At 35.3% G+C, this 16,999-nt stretch overlaps 3 protein-coding genes across 4 annotated transcripts; all 3 read left to right on the forward strand.

The window, feature by feature from the left end:
• The first annotated feature begins 1,159 nt into the window (after nucleotides 1-1,159).
• On the forward strand, nucleotides 1,160-1,565 carry LOC126853569 (uncharacterized). The gene is made up of 2 exons (XM_050599417.1): nucleotides 1,160-1,348; nucleotides 1,410-1,565. Exons 1-2 carry the CDS (start codon nucleotides 1,160-1,162, stop codon nucleotides 1,563-1,565), a joined length of 345 nt encoding a protein of 114 aa, XP_050455374.1.
• A 1,174-nt stretch (nucleotides 1,566-2,739) lies between these two features.
• Nucleotides 2,740-3,801, forward strand: LOC126853573 (histone-lysine N-methyltransferase SETMAR-like). The gene has a single exon (XM_050599423.1). The coding sequence runs from the start codon at nucleotides 2,740-2,742 to the stop codon at nucleotides 3,799-3,801; it is 1,062 nt and encodes a 353-aa protein (XP_050455380.1).
• Nucleotides 3,802-12,590: 8,789 nt separating this feature from the next.
• LOC126853348 (uncharacterized) lies at nucleotides 12,591-14,186 on the forward strand. Of its 2 annotated transcripts, none has more exons than XM_050599001.1 (3): nucleotides 12,591-12,658; nucleotides 13,562-13,668; nucleotides 13,774-14,186. In XM_050599001.1, the coding sequence occupies exons 1-3, from the start codon at nucleotides 12,619-12,621 to the stop codon at nucleotides 13,948-13,950; spliced, it is 324 nt and encodes a 107-aa protein (XP_050454958.1). In that variant the 5' UTR covers nucleotides 12,591-12,618; the 3' UTR covers nucleotides 13,951-14,186. The 2 variants fall into 2 exon arrangements, with proteins under 2 accessions (XP_050454958.1, XP_050454957.1); XM_050599000.1 differs by having other exon boundaries at nucleotides 12,594-12,658; nucleotides 13,469-13,668.
• The last annotated feature ends 2,813 nt before the right edge of the window (nucleotides 14,187-16,999 follow it).

A 16,999-nucleotide genomic window follows, 5' to 3' on the forward strand; every position in this document is an offset into this window, starting at 1 on the left:
TATATATACGCCTTTAGCAGTCAAAGGGTTAACGAAAGAACGAGTTCGATAAACGGATAAAAGATTTAGAGAAAGCCGCAATCCAATCTTTTAATAAAGCAAGTTCGATAAAAGTTCCTTCGATAAAGACTCCTTCATTGAAAGAGTTAAAGATAAAGACTTCTTCGATAAAGACTCCTTCATTGGAAGAGTTAAAGATAAAAACTCCTTCGATAAAAGTTCCTTCGATAAAGACTCCTTCATTAGAAGAGTTAAAGATAAAGATTCCTTCGATAAAGACTCCTTCATTGAATGAGTTAAAGATAAAGACCCCCTTCATTGGATGAGTTAAAGCTAAAGACTCCTTCTTTGGAAGAGTTAAAGATAAAGACTCCTTCGATAAAAGTTCCTTCGATAAAGACTCCTTTATTGGAAGAGTTAAAGATAAAAACTCCTTCATTGGAAGAATTAACGGTAAAGGTTCCTTCGATAAAAGTTCCTTCAATAAAGGCTCCTTCATTGGAAGAGTTAACGGTAAAGGTTCCTCCGATAAAGGCTCCTTCGATATTAAAATAGAACAAAAAAGGAAAGCGACCATAAAAAGACGCTATTTCGACAAAAGAAAAGATAAAATGGACATCGAAAAACGAAGACTAGTGGAAGAGTTGCACGCGCCCGCGAGAAGAAACTTCCCGCGTCGCCGTGTCACGGTGCGTGGGTACGATGACCTGTGGCAGGCGGATGTGGTCGAAATGCGTCCTTACGCGAGATTCAACAAAGGCCACAACTACATACTCATTGTTATCGACGCGTTAAGCAAATACGCGTGGGCCGTACCGCTCAAGAGTAAAAACGCCAGCGAAGTCGTTCGAGCGTTATCTAAGATAACGCGAAACTCTAAGCGATGTCCAAAAAATCTACAGACCGACAAAGGAAAAGAATTTTACAATAACACAATTTACAATTTTACAATACCGAAGTGCGAGAGTTCGCGAAGAAGCATGGGGTGAATCATTATTCGACGTATTCGGTGATGAAAGCGTCGATCGTTGAGAGATTCAATCGCACGCTTAAGAACTCCATGTAGAAATATTTCACGTTAAACGGAACGTACAAGTGGATCGACGCGCTGCCCCGTCTCGTGAAAGAGTACAACGCTCGAAAACATCGCACTATCGGTATGAGACCCGTCGATGTGACTCCCGCAATCGCCGATAAACTTTTTTTAAACACGGTATACAGTAATGTAAAGATAGCCGCTCCCGCGAAATTTAAACCGAACGATCCGGTACGCGTCAGCAAATTCAAAACGATCTTCGAGAAAGGTTTCACGCCCAATTGGACCACCGAGATATTTCGAATAACCAAGGTACAACGAACCAATCCAGGGACGTATCTATTAAAAGATTCGCCAAACGAACCGATCGCAGGAGGATTCTACGAACACGAGTTGCTTCGTCTTCGACCCCGACGTATATCTCATAGAGAAGGTGCTGCGTCGAAGGGGCGACGAGGTTTACGTGAAATGGTTGGAGATGGATGAAACGCACAATTCCTGGACAAACAAAGCAGCCGTGTTACGATAAAAATGTATTTATTAATAAAATAATTGTATTTATTAATAAAATAATTGTATTTATTATACATTACATATTTATTACATAATTTAATAAAATTCTATCAACTAAAAAATAAAAATTATTACAGCGGTATTTTATAATGCCCCCACGGTAGAGTAGTCGTCGTTCCGGGTATGACGTATCGCTTGTCGTCATACGGACTAAGCGCGATCTTCGACTCCGATATCGTATACACCTCGTGTAACTTTGATCTTAAGCACGACGCGACATCTCGATATCTCGTCGCAAACAGCGCGCGTAATCGTCGAATGTTATCGTTCTCGCGACGACGGCGCTCTTCACGCCTTTGATCTTTTTTGTCTCGCTTCTACCGTCTACTCGCAGTACGTACATTTTTGCTCTAAGTCCAACAAATTCCATCATAATCGCGCCATTATTCTCGTCTTTCATTAAACCCGGTACTCTCTTATTAACAAGAAGCATACCGTACACATTGTTCGTCGAATAATCGTCGCGTAATCGCTCGTGTCGAATCTATCGATATCGCATTTCATATCCTCGTATACGTCTTCGCATTCAACGCGATAAATAAGACTATCTGTGTCGGTGTACATTATTTCGCACTTATCTCGATATAACGGTAACATATATTCGTAATGAAATTCGTACAAACGAATCTTCGATATATCGAGAATTCGCATGCCTACGTAGATCGGTTTATAAAATTTAACTTCCAGTTTGCTCAATTCTATAGCTATTAAATCCTCCGCAAAGACGCTCCTACTATGAAAGTTGGGTTTAGCGATCATCGCTTCCACGCCGTATCGCCCGTCCCATCGGGTCACTAGTCGAACGTCCGAGTGATTACACACATTCTCCATAGTTTTACCGAATACAGCGTTGTTCATTAATTTGTACAGATTTTTCTCGAACTCATTTTTAGCGCTAATTCGCAATCGCGTGCTCAGTTCGACGTATTCGCGCAACCACGGGAATTGCGCGAATTGTAATATTGGTTGGGGAAAAAGAAATCCATTATTTTTTCGGTAGATGGCTGTAGTGATCGATATCTCGTAAAGTTTCGATTAAACAATTTCAAATTTATGCTCGTTGTCAAGGTGACATTTCACACTAAAAATTCTTTTGTTGTTTTTGTTTGGTCCATTCAGTTGTGAGTTACATGGTGTTACAAATGGAAGTCAACAAAGAGAAAATTCGGTACATTTTACAGTTTTTCTTTGATAAAGGCGAAAATGCAAGCCAGGCGGCTGAAATTGTGAATGGTGTTTATGGTGCCGATACTGTAACAGCTAATTACGTGCAATTTTGGTTTCGTCGATTCCGTTCAGGCATTTTTGATGTTAAAGATGCACCTCGCACAGGCAGGCCCGTCGTCGAAAATGTCGATAAAATCACAGAAATAATCGAAGTTGACCGGCATGTTAGTAGTCGTAGCATCGCCCAGGAGCTAAAGATCGACCATAAAACAGTTTTAAACCATTTGCGCAAAGTTGGATTCAAAAAGAAGCTCGATGTTTGGGTGCCACACCAATTAACATCAAAAAACATTATGGATCGAATTTCCATCTGCGAAGCCTTGGCCAAACGGAATGAAATCGACCCATTTCTTAAACGTATGGTGACTGGGGATGAGAAATGGGTCACATACGACAATATTGTGCGAAAACGATCGTGGTCAAAGCGCGATGAAGCAGCTCAAACGGTGGCCAAACCAGGACTAACGGCCAGGAAAGTTCTACTGTGTATTTGGTGGGACTGGAAAGGAATCATTTATTATGAGTTGCTTCCGTATGGCCAAACACTAAATTCTGATCTCTACTGTCAACAACTGGACCGTTTGAAGCTAGCGATTGACCAGAAACGGCCAGAATTGGCCAACAGAAGAGGTGTTGTGTTCCATCAGGACAACGCCAGGCCACACACGTCTGTAGTGACTCGCCAGAAACTCTGGGAGCTTGGATGGGAAGTTTTAATGCATCCACCATATAGTCCGGACCTGGCACCAAGCGATTACCACCTTTTTCTCGCATTGCAAAACTTCCTGAGTGATAAGAAATTGAGATCAAGAGAAGATTGTGAAAATCGATTACTAGAGTTTTTCGCCAATAAAAACCAAGACTTCTATGAGAGAGGCATTATGAAGCTACCTTTAAAATGGCAACAAATTATACAACAAAACGGCGCATATTTGACCCAAATCGGACAATCCGAAACATGTTAAATAAAGTCTTGAATTTCACGCAAAAATAATGGATTTCTTTTTCCCCAACCTAATATTTTATGTATTCTCGTAACGCGTAATCCGTGTTTAACGCATTGTTGCAAATTACGATAGTGTATTACATAACGATGTTTATCGTACAGCATGAGGAGAAGTTTGTCCATTTTCCGGACGGCTTATCGCGCATTGGGCAAAACGGTAAGTCAGCGTGAGAGTCGTGAAGATTGGACGGATAAGCAAGATCGACTTCTAAAATATAACCGATAGGCGAATTCGGCATCACGGACATTAAATCGATACTCGAAACATCCTCGACCCATCAAAAATTCTCGTAAGGCAACGATTGACACATCGCCCATCCGTATAAATTATTCACGTCGAAATACATAAGATACGACGATAGTTACAAAGGATTATACGATTGTAAGTATTTATTATTAGCGCGCGCGTATCTATTAGAACATTGACTCAGCTCGCCGCGTATTCCGCGTTCCACGAACATCATCATATCAATATCGGTTAAAAGCTCGAATCGAACGCCTGTATACTTTAACATAGCGTCCCACGTATATCCGGGTAACGTGTAATAATGCGCGGGATCTAAACCGTAACTCCTCATACAGGCGTCACGAAAATTTTCGAAGATATCAGCTAATAAAAGAACATCAGTTTTTAAATACAGATTGCTATATTCGCCCAGCGTCTGAACGCGAAATCGCTCCCAGACTTTTATCGCTCGCTCGTAATCGCTACCGGATACGATAATCACCGGTCAGCGAACTGTAGAACACCTGGCGGCAAACGAGTCTCGCGGAACTTATTGATATCGTCGACGTACTCGTACGGAAATATACCCTTTCGCATAAGAAGCTCAAAATCGGCGTCGTCGAGATCGGGAAATTCCGATCGCGCGATCTTTAACTCGCTCTTATCGAGATAAGACGCCAATTTTTCAAGACTCGCGCTAAGAAATTTAAAAGAATCCACGAAACGCAAGTTCACGCGTCTCCCGCGCGCGAACCATCCCCCCTCGTCCGACGCTTCGTCGACGCTCGTCGCGAAGGAGATATACGTTTCCTTCGTCAATGGTAACAGCTCGACGCTTCCGGGAAAAGCGTTAGCCACGTTTCTAATGATAAAATGAGCGTCGTAACCCGATAAATTGTGAAAGAATATAGGAATGACATAAGTCTCCTTGTAATTTAGATTGCAACTAAAATGTGCGGGACCTCTATACCGCCCGATCAAATGACAGTGATCGCAGACGCGAGCGTCCCCCGACTCGAACGGTCTCTCGCATACGTGACAGTTCGTCGCGTCGCGAAATCTCTTCCGTTCGTCCGCCGTAAGAGGCGTCATAGGCGCGATAGCGTTCAGAATGTCTCTCGCGCGAAGCGCTAGATCTCGCAATTCCAGAACAAACCACGATACGCAGTTCTCGCCGCGATGCGATCTGTACATCGATCTAGCGTCGTCGAACGCGCACCGCTGCGCAATATCCTACGCTGTGAGCCTTATGACGTTGAACGATGGATGTGTTCGGTGTTCTGTCCTCCTTCCTCTCCAGCGCGCATTCCAAATCGGCGTACACCATGAACGAAACTCGCTCCTTTCTCTCGTAATTGTTAAAATTTAACCACTTGTCCTCTTCGGTCGGAAGAATGATAGCGCATTCATTCATTCTCTTGCAATTCTCGCTGTGAGCCGATAACTTATCGCTCGTCCGAAAATAGTGCATGCATCTGAAATATTTATTATATAGTATATTCATCATATAGTGCATTATTATAAAAAATTTTTTTAGTTAGTACTCACCAATCGCATATATGCGTTTTATGTCACCGAGCGCTCAATTGCGAGCCAATGAGACGAGACAGATTCTTGATCCACGCGAAGTGCGTCGCGTTACTTCGTCGCGTCGTGTCGCTTAAATACAACAAATTAACGTATCTTCTCCCTCTTGCTATTAATAAGACGCAAAGGAACTATCTCTCTTCTTATCCTTCTTATTCTTCTTATCACGAATGGTATATACGTTGATAGATATATCGTTGAGACGCTCGAATTTAGCAATTCCGTTCAAATTCATAGGAAATTCAACATTTTCCAGATTCAATAACGCTGTATAATGAGGGTACCGCGAGCTTCTCTCCGCATGCTTTTCGACCGAGTATAGAGCGGCGACTACCGCCCACGCGAAACACGCATCGTCCGTAGATCGCACACTAATCACAGCTTTTTTCAACTTGATCTCTCGTGGAATTTCGACGTAACATCCGGCGCGCATAGGATTATATCTGTTCACGTTCACCGTTATATTTAATATTCGCGATAACACCCATCCGCTATCGCGCTCTTGAAACTCTTCTAACGACGCTAGAATCACATCGATTATGCGCTTCCCGTACCACTCTCGCAAATCGGACGTGGGCAGAAGCGGATGATTCTTCGTGACGATAGTTTTAACAGCGATCTTGTCACCCGAATTCGCCATTGAACGCGGTATTGACTTTGACGCTGTATCTGCCCATAACATCGCGTACTCGATCGAGCACCGTACCTCTGGCATCTTCGAGAAATCACAATAGTTCGATATAATCGAGATTGATGACGGCGCCGGTTGAAACGCGCCTAGCGAAAGCCGTTCTCGATCTCGGACCACGAGAATCCCTCGCGCCTCTCGCCGCCGCCCGAGCGCTCGAAACGTCTACGCAGATCATCTTTCGCGCCCGTCAGTCGAACGACTCGAGCGATCAGAGTTGATCGTCCCTCGACGCTCCTGTCGACACCTCTCTCGCAGAGATTCGAGACACTCGTCGCATCGTCGCGCCCGCGCGAGATACGCGTCCGTCGTCGCGACGCTCTGCGCGCTATCGAAGAGATCGTTTCTCGTCCATTTCTCTATCCATTTACCATTAGATACAGATTCTTTAATAAATCGTGTATTTTCCTTAAACTCTTCGAAATAAACTGAATACTCTTAATTCGAATTACTCTTAATCACTCTTCCAGCTAGCCTCGTCAAAGCGCTCGACGCGTACCTCGGTATTTTTGAAAAAGTTTTTCTGCGATTCCTCGATTCATTAGTCGTTGCTATACGACGCTACCTTATACCGTATAAACTAATTAAAAAAATTTGTTGCTTGCATGTAATTGGTATCAAAATAATCCATCATCAAAATTGACAATATGCTACCAAAATATATAAAACATTGAATTTGTTGCTCGTTCTAAAGTATTAAAAAACGACACTTTGTCGACGCGCAAGCTATATGACGCGACCATATATTCTATAAACTATTTAAAAAAATTTGTTGCTCGCATGTATTTGGTATCATAATAATTCGTGGACAATATACTATCGAAATATATACGATATCGAATTTGTTGCTCGTTCTAAAGTATTAAAAAACGACACTTTGTCGCCGCGCATGCTATACGACGCGACCTTATACCGTTTAAACTAATTAAATAAATTTGTTGCTCGCATGTATTTGGTATCAAAATAATTCGTGGACAATATATTAACAAAATATATAAGGGACTAATTTTGTTGCTCTTTACTGTATACTATATATATGATAACCTTTTATTGTTTCAGTATCTTTGTCTCGGTAGTTCAGTTTTATTAATTTGAAACAATTTTGTATATATGTATATTTATTAAGAGATTATTGATACGGTAGTGTCTTGCATCAATATGTGTTATATATGTTATTTAAGAAGAAAAGTTTTTTGTATGATTGTGTCGAAATATTCAACAACGCTTTGTATTGTCGGTAAAATAAAGGAACGATTTGTTTTGAAATTAGATCCGCGTCGCATACTATCTCGCATTACCTTTTTTCTTACCGCGTTTCTTATTTGCTTTATTATTGCCCGCCGTACGGGTTGCTAGGAAAACGGAATCGCCTCACGCGCACACAATCAGACTCCGTTGCGCAGTACATGTATAGGGTCATCTAATTGTGTGCGTGTGAGCCGCTATCTGTTTTTGTCAAAACATGTCAGTCAGGGTCAGTGTTTTCGCGATCGTAGCAGTGAAAACATCGTGATTTTCTAGTTTTCATTGATTTAGTGAAGTGCGAGTGATTTTTATAAATTATTAGTTTTTATTATTTGATAATATCACACTGTGAAAATGCGTGGAAGACCGACAGCAATAAATAAAGATCTTTTAATTGATATTCTTATGAAGTACAAGGATCAAATTGTGAAAGAAAATCAGAAGATTATTTCGAAACACAATGCTATTTGGATAACAATAGCAAAAGAATTTGAAAATCGCTTAACACCCAATTCATTATATGCATTTGTAACATGTAATAGATACAAAATAAGAGAAAAATTAACTGAGTGTCCCGCTATGTCTCCTTGTCAACAAATGATGGATATCGATCACAATGTACAACAACGAGAATCAAGCATTGCTTTTGAAACAACAGGCGAATCAATAATAAATGAGTCTGAATTTTTAATTAATAATGAAATATCATGTTTCACAGTTACAATGGTGACACAAAAACGGATTTTACTTCCATGGTTATTTATAAAACGTATAGACAAAAAGATAAGGATCGACCTACTTCTACGCGACAATATACAATATTGCAATCCGGAACATGGCAGCAGGTATTTAGTGAAAAAATTTGGGAAAGTACAAAGTTATCTTGCGGTTTTAATTTTAAACGAGTTAAATTAGCACGCGATGGAGAATTGGGTTACGCTTATGGTACATGTAAATGCGGATCGTTAATAAAATGTGTTATAGATAATACAGATGATATAACTACAAAAATAAAATGTAAGTTTATTAAAGGAGAAGGACGTTGCGGAAAACGATATTTAAGAAATCCTATTAGACAAACTATTGTTCAAAATTTACAAGGAGCTAGTGTAATGAAATAAAGAGCGGAAATGGCAGAAAATTTAATGGAAAGTAGTGATAACATAGAACCTCCGCATTTATTTAGTGCAAATGTTTTACGAGTTGCTAAATATGATATTACGCAGACAAATTATTTTGATAAAGATCCAATAAAAGCGTTACAAATTATGCAATTAGGACCATTACAAAATATTATTCATAACATAGGATTAAGTCCATTTTTTGTGCATTATTGATCAAATTATCAATTAGAGGTATGTAGAACATATTCATCTGATGAAATAGCATGCATTTACATTGACGCAACTGGTAATATTATTAAAAAAAATTAAAAGGCCTGATAAGTCAAAGACAGGACACATATTTTTATATAATTGTGTTGTTAATTTAGAAAAAAGTGGACTTTTTCCAGTATCACAGATGTTATCAAAAAAACATAATGCAAATATTATTCAATATTTGTTAGTGGAGTGGACACGATCTGGGGCACCACGACCACATGAAGTTGTGTGCGATTTTTCACGCGCATTATTAACAGCAGCCGTGCGAAGTTTCACCAATTATTTTACACTCGACGAATATGCGGACGCATGCAAAGAAAATAATTTACCTGCTTGCTATATACGTATCGATGTAGCACATTTTATTAAAAAATATGCAAATTTTTTGAAAGATTCGCGTTCTCGTATAAAGCAATTTTATTTATCTATATTAGGACAATTAATTTTATGTCGAGATATTGAAATTGCAGAAGATTTATTAAAAGGAATTTTAATTATTGAGCGTTGTGAAACAGAAGGTGAGACAAGTAAAAATAAAAAAACAATATGTGAAGAATATAAACTAAAAATGAAAGATTTTCTTACAAAAGATTTGCTTGAAGAGTTAAGTATGGAGGAAAGTTTAGAAGATTATAATGATGTGGAGGACAAAGAAGAAAATAATTTCAATAAATGGAGTTATTGGGCAAAAAAAAATCGATGACAAAGTCAAGATTTTAATAGCTGATGATGAAGGAGATAGAGAAAATGCTCATTACATGCCAAAATTAGCTGATTAGCTTATGAAAGATGTAAAATTACTGCCTTTCTTGCATATACCGAGATATATTTGAATTTGGTCGAGTATCAGCTAGCAGTGCTAGCGTAGAAAGCGATTTTAATATAATAAAAAACATTATGTTAAAAAATGAGAAAACTCCTACGCGTGCAGATGAATTTATAATGAAACATGTGAATTTCATGAATGGTCCTATAAAATTAGTAAATGTAAATAGTCAAGATAGTCAGATTATGTTACAAGATACAGTAGAAAATGATATTTACTGCAATAAAGAAGATAATAAGATCGTTGAACAAAATAATGTAAGAAGCAAAAAAAATGCCCCGCTTGTGAAAATGGACATGAACCGGCGGACACACATGTTATATATGCAAAAAGTATGTACATGCTTTGGATGAATGTTCTATGCCGGAGAAGAAGGAGGATGCTAGGAGAAGAAGGAGGATGCTAGGAGAAGAAGGATATGGACAGCAACGAGTATGTGTTGATTGCCAACAAATTAATAATGTTTAAGATATAATTGCAACGAAAGAAATTGAAAATTGGCGTGGCTTGACAACAGCGGACATTAAATCTAAAGGGAGGTATTTACAAAAGGAAAGTATACAAAATGAATTTTTATTATATTGTATTTTACAATTATTTATTACTGCTTATTTTGACACAGAAAATATTAAAAATTTTATATCCACTGAAACAGATTTTAAATTTTTTGAATTAATTAAAGAAGTAGTAACTTATGGTATTAAAAAATCATCTTATAGATTACGTGTTGAAATTATAAGGCAAATATTTTCAGGTAATATTTCATCAAATAATTGTATTTTAATAGATTGTCAAGTAACTGGTTTTTTGTGTAGAAAATTATTCACTCAATATCCGACGTTCCGAGAAACATCAAGATGTTTTAATTGTTGCACAGAAAGATTAAAAGTGCTTCCATTGGTCAATGTTGATTTTAATACATTAATACGCAAGGACTTTACAGAATTAGAAAAAGATATTATTATATTACCACAATGATGCAATCAAGCAAACTGTGATGGTTTTGAAATTACATCCATTTCACATACAGGTATTAATTTTTATTTATTAATTTTATTATTATCATTAATCATATAATATCTATTTATACAATTATATTTTTTGTTTGTTATAAAATTTGTTATTTGTAATCATTTAGAATTATAATTATTAATGTGACTGTTTTATTTTTAGGATATGTTTATATTTTGGATATGTAACAGTAATAACCAATTCATATTTTTTTCGTTTTTTTTAAATGTACTAAAAAAATATTCCAATACATTTAAAATAATAAAATTACTTTCAAAAATACATATATTCCATCTTAAAAAAAAATTTATATTGTTTATTTCCTATATTTTATATTATATTTTATTTTATATTATTATTTTCTTATATTGTTATGATTTAGGAGTTAATTTTATTTATATTTAAATATTTATAATAAAGCTTGTTAAGAATATTTTATATTATTAAATATTTTTATTAAAATAAATAATTGAAAAAAATTGTATTTTAATTGTAAAAACAAATTGTTAATAGAAAATATACAAAAAAAAATTTAGAGATAATATATATTATAAAATAATTATTATATTAATAAATCTATATAGCTTATTTACAAGAAAGAAATGTAAAATATTGTTTTTTAATAAAATAAGACCTTAGAATAAAAAATAGCTTATATAAATATTTTCTTCGGTTATTATAAATGATATAAAAAGTTTTAATTAAGGATAGAAAAAATTTTTATTTAAATTAAAGTGCAATATATTTATTAGCAATTAATTTCATAGATTTTTTATAAAAATACTCAAATGAGAAAAATATTTCGTATGCTTTACTACATGATAAAAGTGCTTTCGTCCCTTTTTTCTTTGCTTATAATGCTGTTGCTCTCATTGAATTGTCGTGATCTCGAGATCTATTTTTTAGTTTTCTAGTAGTTTGTTTATTGCAAAATACATAAGGATATAGTAAATCACGAATGTGTGTATCATCTGATAATAAAAATTAAAAATCTTTCTTTTATATTTTTGAAAGTAATTTTAATAAATTAATAAAATTTTTACGATTAAAATATTAAGAACGACATTATTTGAGTAATTTTGATATTACACAACAACAGCATAATAATATGTTTTTAATATGTAATATTATGAAAAATATGAAAAAATTTCATAAATTTATTAATAAAAATATATTATAGAATATTATAAATTAAAAATTATGTAAATAATATCGTATCACTTTCGCCAAAAAATTTCATTAATTCATTAAAGTTACTTAAGATAAAATACAAAACACTAAATTTTAAATTTTTATTATAATTTACACACACATTCGTAGATTATTGTACTTTAAATAAATACAGAAAATCATCGTAAGATTTTCAACGAAACATTATATCATTCGTTCTCACTTTCGGCGAACCGCTATTAAAAAAAAAAGAAAAAATAAAAAAGATAAGACAGTTGGTGAAACGTTTGTGTCACAGTCATTTATTGGTTACTGAAGCGATCCGGTAGTCCGGTGTCTATTACAAACATGTCCTCACATGCTCTGTCAGGAATCTACGACACACGCTACAAAGTTTTTCTTGCGGCAAACATCAAACAGAGTATAGGACAAGTATTAGTGACCTAATTTAATCTAACCTAACCTCAGGTAGAGAGAAAGTTATTCACAAGCGCATGGATGAGTCCTCATGCTTTCGTGTGCGTTGCTAGCCTATCCGCTTCCGCAATCCGGCAGCTCTGCTTCAGTTCCTTTTTCACTGTGGTAGAGTTCGGATCGGAAGAAAAAAATTTTTTGAAGGTTTTTATAATACGGACTGTGCAATGAACAAGCAAGACGATTCAAATATCATGGAAATTCAAGGTAAATTTATAATAAATTATACAAGAATAAAAGATGGATTGTAGTTAAAAGTAAATTATAGAATTTTCAATATATTTTTCTTTCTTTTTTTTCTATGTGCATATGTGCACGAGATGCTAGTCAAAAATATCCGAAATATTGTCCAAGAATGTTTAGCAGAGATTTATGACGATAAATACTTCATGCAATTTTTTGTAATTATTTAGTATGCCAAGTTACATCGGATTGCATAGAATCATTAAATATTTATACGTAGTTATTTGGACATAAATTTAGTAGAGTTAATAATTGTTACGATGCTTATTACCATGAAGGAAGAGTAAGGAGAGTTATCTATTTAGATTAGAAATGGTCACGAAAAATATTCCGTATGTGGCCAGGTTTGCCGAATGAGAAGGTTAGGGAATATCTTTTGTGACTTCTTTTTTGCACCCTACACTATCGAGATAACTCTCCTTACTCTTACTTCATTACGATGCAAGTGTGTTGCTTTCTCACATTTAATCATCGGAACAATCGCTATTTACGCGAAATACATCTTCAAAAAATTGCATGTAAAATTTCAATGATTTTATCCAGGATGACATCATTTGACACTTTAATTGACAAAAGATGTATGTAATTAATTAAAACTATAAGTCACTAAACATAATTTTTGTGCAATATACAAATATCGTAAATTTTTGGCTAGCATCTCATATGTATGAACGAATGGACGAATGAATAAATAATCAATGGAAGAATGGATAGAGCAAGTTATTTAAAAACAAACTTCATATTAACTATTGCATACAAATGTTGAAATTATAGAAAAAAATACAAAAAGGATAAGACGAAGTCAGTTATGGCGTTCTCGACAGAAAACAAAACAAAGACGAAGACAAAATTTATTAAATTTTGCAGAAGCAGAAAAAGAGAATGTCTCACAAATAATGAATCAGCAATCTTTATGCAATCCTGGCCAAGAAAATCAAAGACCTGCGCCACAAAGAAATGAACATGTTTTACAGGTAACGCAGTTATATAAATATAAAATCTGTGCATATAATTACATAATTATAATTTATATATATATATATATATATATAAATTTTGTTTATTTTGTTTACTTTTAGCCTGCAGCAGCAAAAGAAGGTACAGCACTTCTTATGCAATTGTCACAATGTGCACAACCTGCACAACAATGTGCACAACCTCAGTTTGCACAATCTACAGAGCAATCTGCACAGTCTACACATCAATTTACACGCTTATATACTCAAAATAGAAGAAGAGGTCGAGGAAGAAATTGAGGAAGAGGTCGAAATCAAATGCAACGACATATACATATATATAAAGGAATAGTATATATGTATCACAGATAAAAAAAAACATTATTTTACATATTTCTATTTTATCTCTTTTTTTAAATTCACATTTATTGTTTTAAAATATTTGATTTTTTTATATTATATTTTTGAAATTTTTATTTTTATGTTTATAAATTAAAAAATTTTTATTTTTGTATTTTTAATATGTTAAGTTTATAAATAAGAATCAAAAGAGGTTGTTTTTTAAATTTTCTTCTACGTTACCTATTTTAATACTTATATATTTAATATTTAAAAAATTACTTATTTATATTATAAATTACTATTTATATTGCATGTTTTAAAATTTATTTTCAAATACATTTAACATACATGTTACAAAATACATTTTTATATTATAAGATAAGAAAAACAAATTTATATAAAAAAAATTTACATATTGCTATGTTCAAATTCTAATAAAATACCATTTTAAACCAATAAATCAATAAAACATTACTTTGATGTCCTTCTTCTTTTAAAGATTTATATGTAAGAATTAAAAATAACACCTTAAAAAATAATAATAAATATAGTTTGTAAAAATATTAAAAATCCCTTTATTATTATAATTGTATTTTCAATTGTGCAAATAGATTTATTAAAATAAAATTAATTACCATTTTTTAACAAGAAAACAATATTGCAATCCTATTATTATATGAAATATGTAAAAAAAAATTTTACAAAGTAAATAAAAATGATAAAGAATAAATAAAAATCTTATAGAATGGAACTTTTAAAAGAAAGGTTCACATTTTTTGATATATTTAAAAAAGTCCTTAATATAAATAATTTTTCAGCTACTTTTTTAATATTACACTTACATGCGACCAAAGAATAAAAAAAAGTTTTATTAAATAATTAAATGTTCGATAATTATTGCTAATAAAATATTCATTAAAAAATATTACATCAAGATATCTAAACACTAAATGAAGTTATCTATCTGTTCGGCAACATTTCGGATTTAATAGTTGATGGCAATTACTACAATACAAAAATAAAGTGCTATAAAAAAATTTCATTTTGGAAATATCTTAACAGTTTCTAAAAGCACTTAAATAGTATTTAATTCTTATCTAGGCTAAAATTCATTTAGCATTGATGGAAAAGCTATTAATTTAGGAATTTTACTTTTCATCTTTCATATAATTATATATTACGTAAACTTTAAACCCTTCAATTATGTGATAAATAATTAAACTTAGTCTCTTATATATTTCGATATTATATACGTATATATTGTCTACAGCATATTTTAATAACAAAAACGTATAAATGTTTAATTAATGTATATGATATACGGATGTATCGTATAGCTTGCGCGGCGACAAAGTCGTTTTTTAATACTTTACAACGAGCAAAAAATTCGTTATAGTATAAATTTCGATAATATATTTTTCACGGATTATTATGATACCAAATACATGCGAGCAACAAATTTTTTTAATTAGTTTATACGGTGTAAGTTCGCGTCGTATGGCGTGCACGGCGACAAAGTGTCGTTTTTTAATACTTTAGAATGAGCAACAAATTCGATATCGTATATATTTCGATATATTGTCCACGGATTATTATGATACCAAATACATGCGAGCAACAAATTTTTTTAAATAGTTTATAGAATATATGATCGCGTCGTATAGCTTGCTCTAGAATTAGAAGTTGGATTTAGATTAGAGTTGAATTTGAATTTAGAGTCGGATGTCGATTGAGTTCGCGAGAGAGCTCGGTTGCTCCATCGGAGGCGCGGAAGAGACTTCTTGCTCGGTCGGCGGCGCGGGAGAGACTCTTGCTCTATCAAAGGCGCGGGAGAGCCATGTTGCTCGGTCGGCGGCGCGGGAGAGACTCTTGCTCTATCGGAGGCGCGGGAGAGCTATGTTGCTCGGTCGGCGGCGCGGGAGAGACTGACTGAGTTGGAGCGCGCACTGAGCTCCTCCGTTTCGGCGGCTCGGCCGCTGCCGAGAGTAGTGATGTGTAGTGGTGGGACGCGCGGTAGTGGGAAGAGCTAACGAAGCGCCACGCTTCGGCGCTCGAGGAAATCAGGTGTCATGGCGTGTCTTTGGCGCGCTATTCAAATTGCGCTTGCTGGACTTTGATTATTTATAAGAGAAAAAAAAAGAAAATAAAATTAGAATTTTTGACAGGACGTGACACATCATCATCGCACTTCTATCCTCTACTGCATACAGTCTAACAGGATACGACTGCGGTAGCGACGGATTGAACATCACCACTCTCTCCCTCACAGAGATAGGAGAATGCCAACTTGAAAGCATAGAACCGAAAACGGAAGAAGTTTACGTACAGTTGCTACAACTAAGCGAATTCGACCACACCACGGGCTTACAATGCCGGATTGAGATCGACCGGACCATATACTACTGTGGAATGCACTCTCACATCTCTGTCGTACAAAATGGAAAGCGAGAATATATCCGAGAGATATCCGCCGAGACGTACAAAAAGTGACACGACAGTGGAACTATATTCTTGGGAGGCAACGCCTTGATAACAGGAATCAAAATTAATACCACGTCTACATTCAGCTTAACGTTCGCCGGAACTCTCACAGTCGATGGACGCTGCGTAGGGACACAGTTCAGCGATCCGTACGGAACCTGGGATAATGTAGTCGTACAAGCTTCTATAAAAGTAGCCACCAGGAGGCTGGAGCTACCCATCAAGTACGCTACAAATGAAATTGTCCTACCTTCGGGAAGCCGCTGCCGCGCAACGGAAAGTGAATGCAGCGATGCGGATGGTACATCGACCTACTGGCAAATCCTACCGACAGACAGCTGCAACTTCAGGCGTTACGATGTGCTGTACCAAGGTGCCGCCTACCGGCTTACCCCCAAGGAAGCACAGAAGGAGTCCCCCGTCATCTACACGGTCACAACACAGGAAACTACGTTTGCTCTAGCCAGGACTTCAGATACGAACCTCTGCGGTTATAAAATAATCCAGACGGAACACCCGAAGTTAT

Source organism: Cataglyphis hispanica, chromosome 12, assembly GCF_021464435.1.
Source record: "Cataglyphis hispanica isolate Lineage 1 chromosome 12, ULB_Chis1_1.0, whole genome shotgun sequence".
Classification (NCBI taxonomy): domain Eukaryota; kingdom Metazoa; phylum Arthropoda; class Insecta; order Hymenoptera; family Formicidae; genus Cataglyphis; species Cataglyphis hispanica.